The sequence below is a fragment of the Barbatula barbatula genome (genome assembly GCF_947034865.1).
Source record: "Barbatula barbatula genome assembly, chromosome: 23".
Classification (NCBI taxonomy): domain Eukaryota; kingdom Metazoa; phylum Chordata; class Actinopteri; order Cypriniformes; family Nemacheilidae; genus Barbatula; species Barbatula barbatula.
Window position 1 is genome coordinate 7,479,694 of NC_136786.1, and position 16,809 is coordinate 7,496,502.

At 39.0% G+C, this 16,809-nt stretch overlaps 1 protein-coding gene across 12 annotated transcripts in view; it reads left to right on the forward strand.

Moving 5' to 3' along the window:
- abi1a (abl-interactor 1a) overlaps nucleotides 1-16,673 on the forward strand; it is a gene marked incomplete at its 5' end in the record, with an annotated part of 36,770 nt that extends 20,097 nt beyond the window's left edge. Inside the window, 10 exons of one of the 12 annotated variants that reach the window (XM_079447520.1) lie at nucleotides 3,653-3,829; nucleotides 6,637-6,651; nucleotides 7,885-7,988; nucleotides 8,162-8,302; nucleotides 9,719-9,819; nucleotides 10,363-10,455; nucleotides 12,481-12,675; nucleotides 13,547-13,633; nucleotides 15,017-15,202; nucleotides 15,311-16,673. In XM_079447520.1, coding sequence (XP_079303646.1) covers nucleotides 3,653-3,829; nucleotides 6,637-6,651; nucleotides 7,885-7,988; nucleotides 8,162-8,302; nucleotides 9,719-9,819; nucleotides 10,363-10,455; nucleotides 12,481-12,675; nucleotides 13,547-13,633; nucleotides 15,017-15,202; nucleotides 15,311-15,486 — 1,275 coding nt within the window. In that variant the 3' untranslated portion in view covers nucleotides 15,487-16,673. The remainder of the gene's footprint in view (nucleotides 1-3,652; nucleotides 3,830-6,636; nucleotides 6,652-7,884; nucleotides 7,989-8,161; nucleotides 8,303-9,718; nucleotides 9,820-10,362; nucleotides 10,456-12,480; nucleotides 12,676-13,546; nucleotides 13,634-15,016; nucleotides 15,203-15,310) is intronic. The other 11 variants (XM_079447525.1, XM_079447526.1, XM_079447524.1 and 8 more) reach the window with 11 other exon arrangements.
- Nucleotides 16,674-16,809: the final 136 nt, after the last annotated feature.

Sequence of the window (16,809 nt, forward strand, 5' to 3'; positions counted from 1 at the left end):
TTGCAGCCCTAATATTTTCTTGTATGTTAATTTTATGAAATAAACTTGTAACTTTCTGGCATTTGAAGAAACCGTATGGGACATTTACATCTAGCGGTTGAGCTTTGTATCGCAGTCCAGGCTTCTTTTGCTTTTTATCAGAAATAATAAGCCGGAACTCTATTGTTTGTGGATGTGTAGTGGAAGTTGCGTTCGGGCCACAATAGCGTGCATGCGCAGTAACGTTTATGTTGTTGCTTTGAAACCATCTATAGTGTCAACGGATTTTACTACAGTAAACACTGAAGTATACTGAAGTAGCTTTCATGGGGGAACTTATTAAATGTGTAATATATCATCTAAGTGACAATGTTTGAAAAATCAAAAGAGGGAAACTTATTTCTGTGTAAATAAATAATGTATTCTTATCGTAACTGTTGTATTAAATGGGATTATTTGTAAATGACAGATTCTCAAGCATGACTCAAGCATGTTTCTTTTGTACTCAAGTTGTGTTCGATTGCTACACACAAGCAAATTGAACGGTTATGACAACATGGAAATGTTGTAATGTTTCCTCCATCGAAACTTACTGTATCCATACTATCATAACCCTTGTAGTTCAGAGGAGAATTCTTACAGGCATGAAAAGAATGTCACACACAAGCATTTTATTTTGATGGCCTTTTGTGAAGTTAAATGCATGAACATGGTGTAATGCATGAGCACATTTAAGCAAGTGTATTTGTCAGCTTACAGGAAGGAGATGATGTCAGCCCCTCCCACTTCCCTCGACACCAGCTGCACTGCTAATTGAACAGCGCCTGTTGCTGTTTTACACAATCACACCTTCAACTTCCATCAACAACACTTCTCTAGAGTCCAATTCTATCCCCTGTCCATCCATCCCTGAAAACAAGTAATTGTATCCCTTTTTTTATCGGCTGGAGGAAACACTTCACACTATCTAACACACAAGCAGTGCTTCGGTGTCTAATACTACACCAGTAGTAACACTTTCCTTTTGGTTCTCATTGGTGTTTTAAAATGACTATGAGGTTAAGATGAACACCGAGCACAAGACTCATCCTTGCTGATGTTGAATAAGAGATGTGATTCCACATCTCGGAGAAATGAAAGGAATCCTCTGTTGGTGTTAACAGCAGACACTGCTGGTCTTTCATCTCTGACAGAAGGTCTGTCACATCTGCTCTGAATCTTTTCTGTGCCAAAGAGTTTTCCTCTGACAGCACTGCAGGATGATGGGATTGCAGATGAGTAATAAACATTATATTTGTTGCTTTATGTTATGTGTTAGGGCAGACGTGTCACCCATAAAGTCCAATTGAAGAGACAGTCAAGTTAAGCCTTTATGTGGAACTGAAACCTCAGTGATGAGTATAATCACACTTCTAAATCTCTCTTAAGTCATTCTGATGAACGAAGTACACTAGTGCGCTTTTGTAGTTTACTAGTTTGATACAGATTTGCTTTGCAGTAAATCACAATAACTTCAATATTTTTTTATTGTTGATTTTGATTGTAAAAAGATGTCTGTAGGGTTTTTCCTTCATAGAAAAATTGGAGGCGGCCGCCTCCATCAAATTATGTCGGGTGTCTTCACAAAAAAAGACTATGTGCACTCAATGCACTGTCAGTCGCAGTACAAGAGCTATAGACGCCTTTTTTGTTCGTAAACATTGCGACACGTTTATTTGGGGGCAGGTGGAGGCAGAAAGATTCCCCTGGCCCCTTTACTCACGCTAGCAAGCACGTTTTGATAGCTTTTGTTACATTGACTGAAGAGAATCCGATTTATTTTGAATATGTAAGGTCAGTCACAGCCCGGGATTGTGACGTGTTGAAAAAGTAAACTTTAATGGAGGGAACCAGATTGGCCGACCTGTACACGCTCAATGGACGAAGTGTCAGAATTGCGTAATCCTGCAGTTTAGTGGTCTGTCATCCTCACATACCACATTGAGAAAGAAGCCAATCATGTATAGTCAAGACAAACTGAGAGCGAATACATCTTTAGTATTAACAATGGCAAACGTTAGTAAATGCAGCTTGAACACACACACCTGATACATAACATGAGCCTTTTCACTGTCCCCCCAAACTGTTCCCCCGGGGGTCGAAATTGCGACCATTTTAGTTGCATATGCTCCCTAAATTTAACCTGTGCGACCTTAAAAAAAGTGTATGTGGGAGCATTTGTGTGAGTGCACATTATGTTGTGGCGTGACCTGTTTTCATTACTTTCATTACAGAACATGCTAATAACTGCACAAAGTATGTGCGTGCTTTGAACTGCGGTGAGCTACAGTGACGGCCCAGCCGTTCATAGACAACGTGATTTTTCCATCCCACGGTGCTACGTTCCCAACGTTTTTTCTATTTAAACACACGCTAGACGGACTGGTTTCAACCTTCACGCCTTTCTGCAGTGCCTCGCGCATTAAAATAACTAGTACTTACGGCGGTTCCTGCTGCCAGTAGTGCTTTGGGAGCGCACAGTGCCGTATTGCAAGTTCACATTACGTTATTTTAAATACATTCACAGGCAAACCTATTCCAACACAAATTCTCTGTTTCTTACATATGTGCAATGTCTAAAGATCTCATCTCGTTCGGGGTCTATTAGGAGCTGTTGCAGCTGTATTTCACGCCTCACTTTGACCCAGGAAACCCTGGTCTGGCCTGCATTCCTCTTTTCTTTGAGGTCATAAATGTTTCACTTCTCCATGAGATCAATGTAAACTTATAGACATCTCACTCAGCAGATGTCAGAATCTGCTGAATCTACACAAACTACACACTTTCGTGTCGATTCTGTGAACCGTACAGTGATGTCCGCATTCACCACGCTAACAAAACATCACCTCTATCCTCCTGTACATCCTCACGTGTGTGGTTGTAAAATCCAGCAGGTTCCTTGAACCATAAACATGCACCCATCGGCCCATGAAAAAGGCATTTGTTTAGTGTCTGCATTTTTATAACCTTGGTTATACATCATTATTCAATCACATATCAGGAAATGTATGTTCTGAACTTGTTTTTGGAATCAATAAAATGCTCCAAAATAGGGGCAAGGTGTTTCACGTGAAGAAGATTTTTTTAAGTTCTGAGATTTGCAGGATTTTAGATGTCCAAATCTATTTTGCTAAAAGGCATTACTGTAATGTGATATAATAAAACAGTGTTTGAATACAGATATGCACCCAGATATTGTTTTGTACGACTTATTTGTATAGTTCAGACCACGAAAGTGGTCTCTAGTTGTGAGATGGATTGAGCGGAGGGCTGTGAAAATAATCTCGGTGACAAGAAAAAGTTCAAACAGAGGCCGAGCAAGTTATTGCATCTTAATGAAATATTAGGCTAATCTTTCTTTTCTTTCACGCTGGGTGCACTGGTGGATTGTACACCGTATAAAAGTATTCGGAGTTGATTTCATGTTAACTATTAATGTGCGCTACGCAGCATTGGTTTTGATCATGGGAAGAAAAATGATTAGGATGCTAACATTGAACTCAAAAATGTTGTGATCTTTATTATTAAAAGAGTTACTTGATTGTAATTGTAAGTAAATCATAAACTTCGCTTATGAACTTTCTGGCACTGTAGACCTCAGTTTTAATCCGAGTGCTTGTCTTGTTTTCATTAGACGGTGGACATCCATAAGGAGAAAGTCGCTCGGCGGGAGATTGGCATCCTGACAACAAATAAGAACACATTAAGGACTCATAAGATCATCGCTCCAGCAAACATCGAGCGGCCGGTGAGATACATCAGAAAACCCCTCGACTTCACAGTACTGGATGATGTGGGCCATGGAGTGAAGGTAAAATACTCTCCAAATGTCACCTTTCAAAGTCTTTAAACATGATGTTACCTATAGACAAAACCGCTTTCATCTTTCATATGTTTAGATTATTATTTATGGAATATCATTAGCAGTGTACTACATGATAATGAGAACTTTTACTCAGGTTTGGTCCATTCATTTAAAACATTGAATAAAGTCATTATCAGCTATTGTGCAAATTATATTTATCTAATAGTTTGTCAGTTTGAGCAACCGCGTCTGTACATTGATATAGTGTAATATGGTAGAGTAAGGTATATAAAGTTTAGGGCTGAAAATGGAGGACAACAGATATTTGTTGTTTTGGTTTTAATAACAGTTCTTGAATGTCTGCGTTCTTCCACCAGTGTTGGCCTAGCACTGCACTAAAATACAACTTTAACTGGTGACTCCTGCATCGCTGACTCAGAAATTATTTTAATAACACAGAAAGACTCAAACTGTCTGACTGTGTGGTCAAAAATTATGAACAAATAATGTGACTCACAGCACAGCAAAATACAGTATATTACACAGAATATCTACTATTATGTCTATTTATTGTACATTAGATGATATAATATCTGGTATTTAATATTAAGATGTCTATTAACCGAAATCATCCGTCATTCGTGTTCGCTTATGACAAATGCTCTATTGTTCACATGTCTTTGAGAGCGCAGACGATACAAATAGACAAACAAAACCCAATGTGACAAATTATAAATAGTCTGTAATTTATAATAAAAAAGAGTGCATGTCGACCACAATGGGGGAGGTTGTTTTGTACCCCATAATAGGACATCCCACAGTTTCATGACATATGTTTTCTGTAAAGAATTGTATATAATGCACATTCCAGCTCTTACAAATGTGTTGACAGCATGCACCAGCATGCACTGCTGTTCTGATATGTAATAACGTGACCCAATGACATCATCATCACCCTGCATCTGGCAGGATTTTGAGTGCCATGAGCATTGTGCGAAAAACAAAGGATTAGGTCTGAAATAATGTCTGCAACGCAACAAACAAAAGCTATAGCATGAGTTTAACGCCGTGATCAATATTAAAGTGTCGGCTGTTTATGTTGATTGGGGTCAAAACTAAACACTGTTTATTTGGCATCACTGCACTAATTCATTAAATCTTAAAACATACAGGTGAACATATATAAGTGCGTATAAAACAGTTCTGTACAAAAACACTCCATTGTTTTTTTTTTTGTGAAGTCAAGACACATATTGCCGTCACATATCTTCTCGACGGTATTGTTTAACTGTTGACTTAACATTGATGTTCAACACAAGCCATAACCCTGAGCCACCTGACAATGGGATCAAAGCATCTTTCATCGAGATAACATGAGATCAGATGAGATTTATTTTCAATGTCAGTTTAGTCGTATTCTAGGAATGCAGAGGAGTTCTCCCATGTTTTAGTTTTTTTATGTAATTTACTTCCCATCCCTGTTCTGGAAAACATTCAGTTAAGTGCTTTCACAGTTTGAGGATTTTGGCGCTGTCAGAGTGATACATATAAGCTGCATTTGTGTCTGGTTGAGGGAGGATTGAACTCTCTAGTGATTCCACAGAGACCCGAATGAACCCAGCATGTGTTTGGCTGACCGAGTTTATCTGCTGCTTACACCCGTCGTACTGAAATCTTCCAATTTAAGCGTGTCATCCTACAAGCTGCTCGACATTTGAAGTAGTTTGGATACTGCCAAGCTGCCATTTTTATAATGTTGCCCACTACGACAAACTAACTAACACAGAATTATCATATGATGCACGTGCACAAAATCAACATGTGTATTAAACCATGCCCACTGTAGGGTTAACTTACACGATGTGTTACCGGTGCTAAAGTTTAAAATACCAGCGATGCAACTCTCTTTTTAAACGGTAGTGCTAGTAAAGGAATCGATGTTTTGAACAACTCTGACCAGAAATGAGTCCTGTAGTTTTGTCGCATTTGAAGAAACCGTATGTGACATTGGCATTTAGCGGTTGAGCTTGGCATCGGAGACATCATTCAAAATACTGGAGAAACGAAAAGATCAGCCAAGTAACGTTTCTTCTTGGTTTCTTTTAAGTGTTAAAAGTGTTTTCAGTAATCTACAGGCACTCTATTGTTTGTGAATGTGTACCGGAAGTTTAGTTGGGGATACAAAAGTGCGCAGGAGCATTCGTTTACGTTTTTGCTTTGAAACCGTCTATAAACATGGAGGTATAAATGAAATTTTTATATCTTGAGGAATATTGTTAATATTGTCAGTGCACTTGAGCCATAACTATACAACAATGTACAATACTGTACCGTACAATAAGGCTCAGTCTCACAAACATTCTTGCATAAGTAACCTACTGTTAACTCTAAAGCAGAAAAAACACCTAGCCTGTTTAACCTATGGGCATTTGTCTCTGTTATGGCTCTGTCTCATTATTGCTCATATAGGACTGCACATTAATAATGCTGCACTTTACATGCACGCAGAACAGTCACCGCTCATGCACTCTTTAACAAAGATGTCTCATCTCAACACCGCTTCAGCGTTTCTACAGGAGAAAGTATTCACTTCAGATGTTCACTTCATTGCTTCTATGTGAAGTTGAATTGTAATGCATTCGGCCCTAGTGAAGTGAAATGCAGATCTAGAGATTTAAAGTGATGATGTCCTGCATCAAGAACTCTTCGACATGGCCATTTTGACGTGTCTCTCTTTCTCTCCCTCCCTTTATTTCTTACTCGTGTTCTGTTGTTCTTTCTCTCCGTCTTCTTTCTCCTCCTGCCCACGCTAGTGGCTTAAAGCCAAGGTAAGTGTACTTGTCTCATTACCTTCCCTGTTTTAGTGTGTCACAGATCGACTCAGTGATACTGTGTTAAATATTCATTCCATGTGTTTATAGTTGTAGCTCAAATGTCTGTTGCCATTGTCAAATGATTTAATGACATTAAAATCAATTATATATGCAGCCGTTACATGTTGTGCGTGTAATTGAGACATTTGGAATGTCCAATTCTTTGATCTTAATTGTTCAGCTTACAGGAATTATTTTGTCATTATATTGGTCACCCTTCTATGAGCACCACCAGTCAAAAGTTTAGTCGCTTTTATTATTTTCCACATATAAAGTATTTTAACTCATTAAAACTGTGGCATGACATATGTAAGCATGGTAATGCAAATTTTGTGACTAAACCCTCAAATAAATCAAAACCTTGTTATATTTGATGTTTATCACACTTTACCTTGATGTTCTCCTGTCATTTTATCAAGCAGCTTCTTGAAGTCTCACCCCAAGATACTTTTTAAATAGTTTCACATCACATTAACACGTTAAAGTTTACAGCCCTCCCATTAAAAATATTGAACGCATCATCCTTACATTACATTATGTAGTCACGCATATAAAGGCTTTTAAACTTTTTAGGTGGGATCTGAAATAGTTGTATCGACATGTCCAGTATAGATCAACAGCTTCTGGCTGTGGAACACGGCTGACATTCTTTACATTTTCATTACATAGTATATTTAAAAACATATACTGAGTGTGATCAGTCAGTTCTTTATTTTGATCGATGGACAGTACTGAAATAAACATGTTAAACTAAATAAATCGTGTACGTGTAATTGCACTATACGTGTGCGATTAATCGCAGTTAATCGCACGAAAAAAGTGCAATTAATCGCAAAAAAAAATGTTAAACTATTGAAAGCCCTTATATATATATATATATATATATATATATATATATATGTGTGTGTGTTTTTAAATACAAAATTAATTTACATAGTACACAGACTGATTCATTGCGATTTATCGTCTGACAGCCCTAATAATATATGTGTTGGCACGATTTCATTTTGTTTATTGCAAACATTTTAGTCAGATGACTTAAAGTTTGGCTGGTAGTGTAGATTTTGGTTTCTGCCTTTAATAAAATTTATATCAGTGAACCATTAGCAAATTGTTAAATGTTTCTGTTCACTAAAGTTTTGTTTGTCAGATCCGACACTAAAGCTGATGTTTTTCTTGTCCACTCAGCAACACGGCAACAATCAGTCCATCAGAGGAGGAACTCTGTCCAGGACGAACCCACCGACACAGAAACCTCCCAGTCCACCACTGACAGGACGAGGGACACTTGGGTAAGAGCTTTGTCTTCATTGTATGAATGCATCAACATAAGACAAGTCAATAGGAAATTGATAAGTCAACTGATTTAAGGTCATAGGTGTGCATATGTTCACTTTTATATTTAGACTTTTATAAATCATGTTGTTGCCTTTTTAATTTGAAAGGTTTGTTTTCTCTGGAACAGGCGTAACACTCCCTATAAAACTCTGGAGCCTGTGAAACCTCCTATAGTACCCAATGATTACATGACGAGTCCTGCTCGCCTGGTCAGTCAACACAGCCCGGGACGCACGGCATCTCTCAGCCAGAGACCCAGAACCCACAGGTAACATGTATAACCTTGCACGTGGAATCATGTGGTCACTATGTAACTTTAGTGGTCTCACAAATCTATTATTAGGACATGTCGCATATAACAAATTGCAGAGAAAATTCTATTCTTTTCATTTTAAAATATTTTTCCCAAATAAAAGTTTGGTACAGTAAATTCCAACAGTTTGTAGTTTTAAATCGACTAAATTATAAGTCTGAATAAGTTGCCCAAAAGCTGATGAAATACTTACTGGAAAAATATTTCTTGACATTATTGCTGTGAGAATGTCTGTGAATTTAAGAGTGTGTTTGAGCTTTTCATGGTGTTAATGTCGAAAGGACTGTCTGGGTTATTTTCTTCACATTCACACGTATGACATGTGTAAATAAAGTCATCTCAAACCCACCACCTCATGTGCTCTCTAGACCAGAGGAATAAGCCACTCAACACACTAACAGTGTTTATAAAACAACTCGCTTGCGTGAGGTCTCGCTTTCCCGGTGCAGGAAACGCGTCTGTGAGTAAGCGGCAGATGACAGGCAGAAGCCAAAGATGCTAAACGGAAATCTTACAACCTTTAGCCAAGAAAGCATAACGTCTAATACTAAACATATTTGTTATTTTAAGTGTAGACGCGTGGGAGGCGTGCACAAATAAGGTGTGTCGCACATTTTTCTTGAAGCATCGGATCAAGATGGAAATACCGCGTGCACTAGTCCATATAAGGTTTAATTATTAATTGGAAATATGCTATTTTATTACTTTTGCCAGCGATTTTAGAAATACCTGTCTTCCACCATTCAAGGAGATTGGACTGTTGACTTGATAAAATGTAAATAACTGCCCAGAGGCGTTGCAAAGATGTCCGCGAGTGGCACGACTTCCGTAATCTGACTTTGTTGTCACTTTGTAAAATTGTGCTCAATAACCCAATTCCCAACTATATTTACTTTCACATTCATGCATTTGCCAGCTGCTTTTATCCACTTCTAGTGCATTCAGGTTCTATCCAGTATTCCCACAGTATGTGAGCGTTGTGAAGCTAGTCAACTGCATTTATGAAACGCTTTTCTCAGGTTTGCTGGAGTCAGCGTTCTCTATGCGTTTCTCATGTGTAATTAAGATGAAGTATGACTGCACGTCTCCCATCTGATCCATTATCTGCTCTTCAGATGCTTATTCAGCTTCATCTCAACTCGCTCAAGCTCTCTGGCTTCCTAATGCGCTGCGGGATAGGACAATACCCTTTCATTGCGTGTTGGGTAAAGATTGTCAAATAGTTGTCAAGTCGTTTAAACCGATGTCACTTCTGTCTGGTTGTTTGTCATGGCTCGCATCAGTGAGGATAAACAGTGAATCATTTAAGGGTTGCAAAAACTCAGAAAAGTACACGCCAGTCCACATGACACTGTCTCTTTGGCATTATAGCGGCAGCAGTGGGGGTAGCAGCAGTCGTGAGAACAGCGGCAGCAGCAGCATCGGTATTCCCATTGCCGTGCCCACGCCCTCCATTCCCAACTCAATCCCAGGTGAGCTGCCGTGCACACGTACAGTACATCTGCTGCCTTTATAATTCTCACATTCATAAAAACACTTTATATAAGGAATGACTGTGGCGTTTTCCACCTGTGCTTATTTAACTCTCTCTCACGTCATGTTGCTCTGCGGTATATCCTCTTCTCTCTGGAGTGATAAATGGAGCAGGATTAGTTCACTATACAGTGCGCCTGTAGCTTTCATGTCCTCAATTTTTCCAGCTACAGGGTTGGTAATGTAGGCCACTTCATGCTGGAAGACAGGTATGGGCAGGATCTGTAAAGCAGAGAAAAGTCTACGATATTAAGCAGAAAAGAGGTCTCTCGTCTGTTCTCCTTTGAGAGTCATCAGAACTCCATCCTCGTAGCTTTACCGTCGCCATAGCAACACACTGCATCTGCACCAATGCCTTCACATGCCATTAGTGTTATTTATGTTGTGCTGACTGTTTTCTGAATGCCATTTTGAAGGTTAACATATTTGTGTTGTGCGCGTTAGTAAAAATGTTTTCCCTATGTGACGATTCTGACTAACAGCCACACCCATGTCATGGGCCGCTCCTCCCCCAGCCCCTCCTCCTCCACCCCCTCTCTTCGGACAGGGTCCACCAATGCCAGCGTCTGTTATAGGTGAGCCCCAATCCCATAATCACCTGCATGGAGATCGGTCTGGACAGCACCATCGTTCCTGTCCCCTCCTTACTGTCTGTCTGTGGGGTTTCAGAATGGGTCAAGGTTTTTTAAAGAAGGCTTTGGGTGTGGTGATAATCATTTTGTGTTTGTTTTTGTTGGTGGTTTTGATCTTTCAGATTTGTGTTGCTACAATAATCCTTTGAATCGTATGCACTGCGAAGAAGTCTCTAAACTGCTTTATATGATTCTGTATAAACTTGGGGTGTGACGACACACTTATCCCACGAGACGAGACGAGATTTTTAGACTTTTTAAAAGAAATCCTCAATGATGAAATATATATAGTCTCTTAATCACCTTAAAAACATAAAAAGCAAAACATTTTGACATAATAAAATCAAACTACTGTTTAATGAATCATATTATTCGGCAATAATATGTAAACACAGCAAAATATTTAGTCACAAACTCAACAGACAGGCAGTAATTGCACTGAAATGATGCTTTGTTTTCTTAAAAGGGTGCAGCTTTTAGTAAAGAGTTGTTTTCTCTGTGCTTTTGCAGAGTGCTCATGTTAGCAGAGATGGTGATCATATCACAGTAACACTGTGCAGTTTTCTGCAGTTATTAGCGTGTTCTGTACAGTAATGAAAACGGGTCACACCACAACAAAACGTGCTCCCACACTGTCACACAAACGCTCTCAAATATATTTAGAGGTCGCACAGGTTAAATTTAGGGAGCACATGCGACTAAAATGGTCCAGCACTCCATCATGCCAATTGAGTGCGGATATTGTGTTCTCGCGAGACCAATCGCACCACGAGATCTCGTCACACCCCTAGTATAAACACAAAACATTTCATTGCCCATGTGTTACCGGGTGGGGTTTAACTGGTGTTCAGTTCATTTCTATGCGAGAGATCTCTAGGGTTCTCCTGTCAAGTGTCAAGAGGAAATCCCATCTGCCCCGATGGTGTAAATATACACAGGACTACGTACAACTATAAAATATCATCAAAGCTGTGCTTTAATTTCTCAGGGTCTCATTGCTGGACTCATGAAGGCCCACTTGAAGAACTTCCTAATCCAACTGCTTTTTTTCAGATGCTGTTGTCTCTACAGTGTGAATTCTGTTTACATGTGTTTGCCGAAGAGTAAATCCTCAATTGAGCAAAACTGACATGTGCAGCTTTAGTCCTTTAAGCCAAAAACAACCTGGTTAGAATGAGCAACAAGATATGTTATCAGTGCATCCTTACATGTGGATTTATGGATTCTTGATGTGTGATGTTTGGTATTATTCTGAATCAATTTTATTTCCATCAGGATTTACATTTATGCCATTGGCAGACGCTTTTATCCAACATTGCATTGTATTATACATTTGTTTCTGACTATGTGAAATCCCCTGGGATCGAGCCCACGACCTTGGCGTTGCTAGCGCCATACTCTAACCACTAACAAAGGAATTTATTTTCATCATTAAAGATAAATATTTGAATTCAGTCGGTATTGAACTGTGCTTCAGGATTCTGGTGTTAGTGTCATGTGGCAGCTTCTTCTAATGTTGAATTTCTTAAGTCTTTTCTTACTTAGTGGACCTCACGAAAAACATTTAGGTCATATTTCACACTTCAATGCATCTTGTTTTATTCATTTTTACAGCTGCGGAAAACTTTTTCGATCAAATTATCATGTTTGTTCAACATTTCTACCAAATCTCAAATACAAATATTGTTTCTTGTAGGAGTGTGATTCCGTTGTGTATCGATTTTAAATATCAGAAGCATTTTAAAGAAATCACTTACTGCACCTTTAATTGTCATGGAAATGTGACGAAGCAAAACATTTTTAGGACCATTATAAAAATTCTGTCTGTTTTGATATGAATGTGAAATATTACACACAGGTTTCGTGACATGTACCTTTCCTCATATTACTGTGGCTGTTCCCCAAAAAGGGTCAAATTCTCTTCTGGATTTTCTTTCATGTGTGTTTTTATTTTCTGGCTACTAACAGCTGTGGCCCCTGGGCCAGGTCTGGGGCCCATCCCCATGTCGCAGTTCGGCACAATATCTCGGCAGATTTCCCGACACAACTCCACCACCTCCTCCGTCTCCATGGTTTCCGCCACGGGCACGTACCGCCGAGCGCCGTCCGTCTCTTCGCAGTTCTCCCTGCAGCAGACGCATGTTAACGGGGGCACGAACGCAAGTAAGAGACTGAGAACTCTAGTGCACTTTAGTTGCCAGTCTGTCTTTGCCACGGGTGAACGTCAGAAAGAACTGAGAAAAAGGCTTGAGATTTGTGATTAGAGCGAGCGCTGAACCTGTGGCCACCTGTTTAGATTGTGCATGGAGATTTCCGTTCATCTGCATTTAAGCCGAGAGCTGTTAATCCCATTGAGATGTCCGTGGGCATTAAAGTGATTGACTCTCATATTAACATCAGATCAGATGAATCAAAGAGAATTACTGATGTGTTCAGCAAGAAATGGTGAATCAACTGCTATTTTGAATAAGTATAATATTTGGAAATACAGCGATCAATACCGATGAACTTGAAACCGTCGTTTTATTGTCCCAACTCGGAGGCGGAGCACAAGGAAAACTCCACATTAATCTGCACGCAGCATCTCACCTTCCTGTTTTATTTGTGTTTTTGTGCATTATGTTCAACTCTAAATCTGCCTAAATGTGACCCTGGATTACAAAACCAGTTTTAAGTAGTACGGGAACATTTTTTGTAAGATCGGCTCGTTTCAGAATGACAGAATTTCCATTTTGGGTGAACTGTCCCTTTAATTACATTTACATTTACATTTATTCATTTGGCAGACGCTTTTATCCAAAGCGACTTACAAGTATTCAGCTTTAAGATGATGCAAAAATCTCAATTGTCCCGTAAGACTGTTTTTGTTGTCCAGGGTCCCAAATGCACTAGAATTTTGGTTTATTTTTCTCTTTCCACTTTTTTGGGAGCTACTAATGTTTTGTTCTTGATTTTTTTTCCCTCTTCTTCATCCTCTGTCTATCCTGTTTCTGCAATCTCTGTCGCTCTGTGTGGTGGTGGGGGTGGTGTTCAGTGTCTATAGCCCCTCCACCTCCGCCCATGCCCCAGCTCACCCCACAGATCCCCCTCACAGGCTTTGTGGCCAGAGTACAGGAGAACAGTAAGTGTAAAGGCCACGTGTCTCCCCCCGCACCTATCGGCATGCTGATATATCACAGGTTTACTGCATGCTGCCCTCTTGACCATTTACATGTGTGTATATTGTAGATTCATTCATTCTGTGCGTAGTGACATGTGTATTGCCATAGTTCATTCAGCATAATTCAAACCATGCAGATCAGAGCTTCTTCTACAGCCTCAAGTCTAAGCTTCTGAGAATATAAAGTGTGTCACATATTTAGTGTGGATTGCTTTATATAACCGCAAAGAGGCTTACTAGCTTGATCGGAAAAGTTTTTCAACATTTCGTTCTTGAAAGGTGCTTATTGTTGTTTTTCCAAATACGTTCTAGATTCTGGTATAAAGTGGGATTAAATGTAGGACATAATATTTAATGGCAATACAGCGTGTCTCGTGTGTTAGGATACCCTACCGCCATTCATTGTGTGGGTGTGATTTAAATAAACTGATGCACACTGATGCATCATGGGAAGAGATTCAATTTTTTTAAATTCTTGTCAGAGCAAAACCTGATACCTAGAGATTTTTGCATAATGATACAGGATGTTTGTGAATGAAATGAACAGTAACAAAAAACTATTTCCTGGAAGGACACATTTATAGAGTATATTTGCTGCCCTCTTGTGATTTGTTCTGGTATTGCAATGAAGAGCTTATTATAGGTGTCATCACAAAGCCCTGCACTGCAAAAAACAAAGGATTCAATTTAGTTTTTGGCTGAATTTCGTACTTTTTTAGATTTGTATCGGAAAATAAGTGTATAGTCTATCTGAAAAATCTTGAAGCATTAAAGATTGACTTATTATTATGATTTATCATGATCTAAGTACTTCAATACTCGTTTATTTCTCATTGGCAGGTTACTTTCATATTTTAAAGACACTTTTATTTATACATTTATTTTCTTAATATCTTGTTAAGTGTATAGTTAAGTGTACTTTGATTTAGGAGTTTGTTTATTAGACATTTGTACTGGAAAAAACACTGTACAGGGTGTAGTAATGCTTGTGAACGTCCACTTATTAGTGCATCAAAAAAAACCCTTAAGCAAATCCGATGACTATGTATTATATATGTATTATAATCTTACTCGTCATATAAATCTGGTAAGTATATTCAAGTATCCACTCCTTTTACATCCACAGTTTTGTGTTTGATGATGATTTGCCACCCAGCACATCAGCATCTGAAGCAGATGTGAACGCATGCAAATTCCTCATTGGTCGCGTGATCTGCATGTTTACTAACCGTCTGCTTGTGAATGCGTGCATGATGATGCGAGCGGCTGGATTGCATGCCCAGCGCATCACACCGTCGTCTTTTAATGTCTCCGTAACCCGACTTCTCTTTGATCGCTGTGCAGTTGCAGATACCCCAACTCCACCACCTCCCCCTCCCCCTGATGACATGCCCATGTTTGACGAAGCTCCGCCTCCACCCCCTCCGCCACCTGCAGACTATGAAGGCGAAGAGGCAGCTGTAGTGCAATACAGCGACCCCTACGCAGATGGAGACCCACAGTGGGCCCCGAAGTCTTACTTTGAGAAAGGTGAGTTTACATTAGAAATACGATGGCATACGATGTGACGGCACATAATGTCTCATTGAAATGATGTGCAAGGTTTAGTTTTAATCGTGTTAATTGTGTCTGTGACAGTGGTGGCCATCTACGACTACGCCAAGGATAAAGAGGATGAACTGTCCTTCATGGAAGGCGCTATCATCTACATCATCAAGAAGAATGATGACGGCTGGTTTGAGGGAGTTTGCAACGGCGTCACCGGTTTGTTTCCCGGCAACTACGTGGAGTCCATCATGCACTATGCCGACTGAAGGGACCAAACTTCTTAATCCTATCATACAAATACCCAATCCAATCTTGACCACAGTATACACATATAGAAAGTTGGTAGAATGTTTTTTTTATGTTCCTGACAAATAGCAAATTGAAATCAAAACTCTATGAACTTTATATCGGGGATGGATGGGTCAAACAGGATGGACCAATAATTCAGAAATCAGAGGAGGTCATTTGTACATAAATTGAAAGTTTATCCGGCTGTGGTGGGGTGTCTGTAGTGAATGTCAATCACCGTATCTAAAGCGGTCACATGTGGACATGTACAGTAGATGACTGTCTCTGCTTTTACTGCATTTCTCTTTTTCTTTACCTCCTCTCTACATGCACATTCATTTCCACATATTGGACACCAAAAAATCTTTCATTTTAATCCATCGCCCAGAATCGTAACGTAAGGCATGCGTACAAAATAAACAAATGTATTTGTAACCTGATTAATTCCAGTCTGCTTTCACCGTTGTATTATTTTCAGTACACTCTTTGAATTTTTTATAGCGACATTTGTAGAATACTTGTTTTTATGCTCATTTTGTTGATAATCCTTTTTTTAATTTGGATGTCGAATGCACATGACTTTATTTGGAAGCCTACATCGAGTCTCCGACTGTTTTTTAATATTGAATTTAAATTGAGAAGTATTTGCATCATGAACAAAGATAGACGTGTAGATATCTTTCATATGTAGGCCGTAAAGTATCTAAAGGTCTAATCCACACAACTCATCCGATGCTGGACATAATACTTTTTGTGCCATTATCTGAAACGGGCAACTGCAGTGTTGTATTTGACAGTAAAGACTCTTGTGCTGAAAGGCGTCGATCACAATTTTTTATCAGATCTGAACCGGTCTAGTCACCTAACTCTCAGGTCTTAGTTCCTCCATTTTAAGATTTTTTTGTCTCCTTCAATTCTAGGAATCATGTGTTTAGAGATCTGAATATAGTGTTTAAGCACTATGATTTCATGAAACCACATCCGACCACTGTCGATTCTTGCAGAAAGCTAATGCCTTGAGAAGTTTCTCTTGTCTTTCTGAAACCTCAAAGCGTTCCAACCGATTTCCATCTGGGTTGAAGCTCATCTCTGACCAGAGTTTGTATTTATGATATGTTAATTGAAATGTAATTGTACAGTCTTTTATAATAAATCATTCTATGTAAAATAAGTGTTTTCAGTTATTTAGTGAATCTTATTTTATGACTTTAATAAATTAGATTATTTGTATTTCTGAAAATTTTAAAATTTTAAAGTTATAGATAACATGAACTCGTAAATATTTTGATAAATGTGATTAG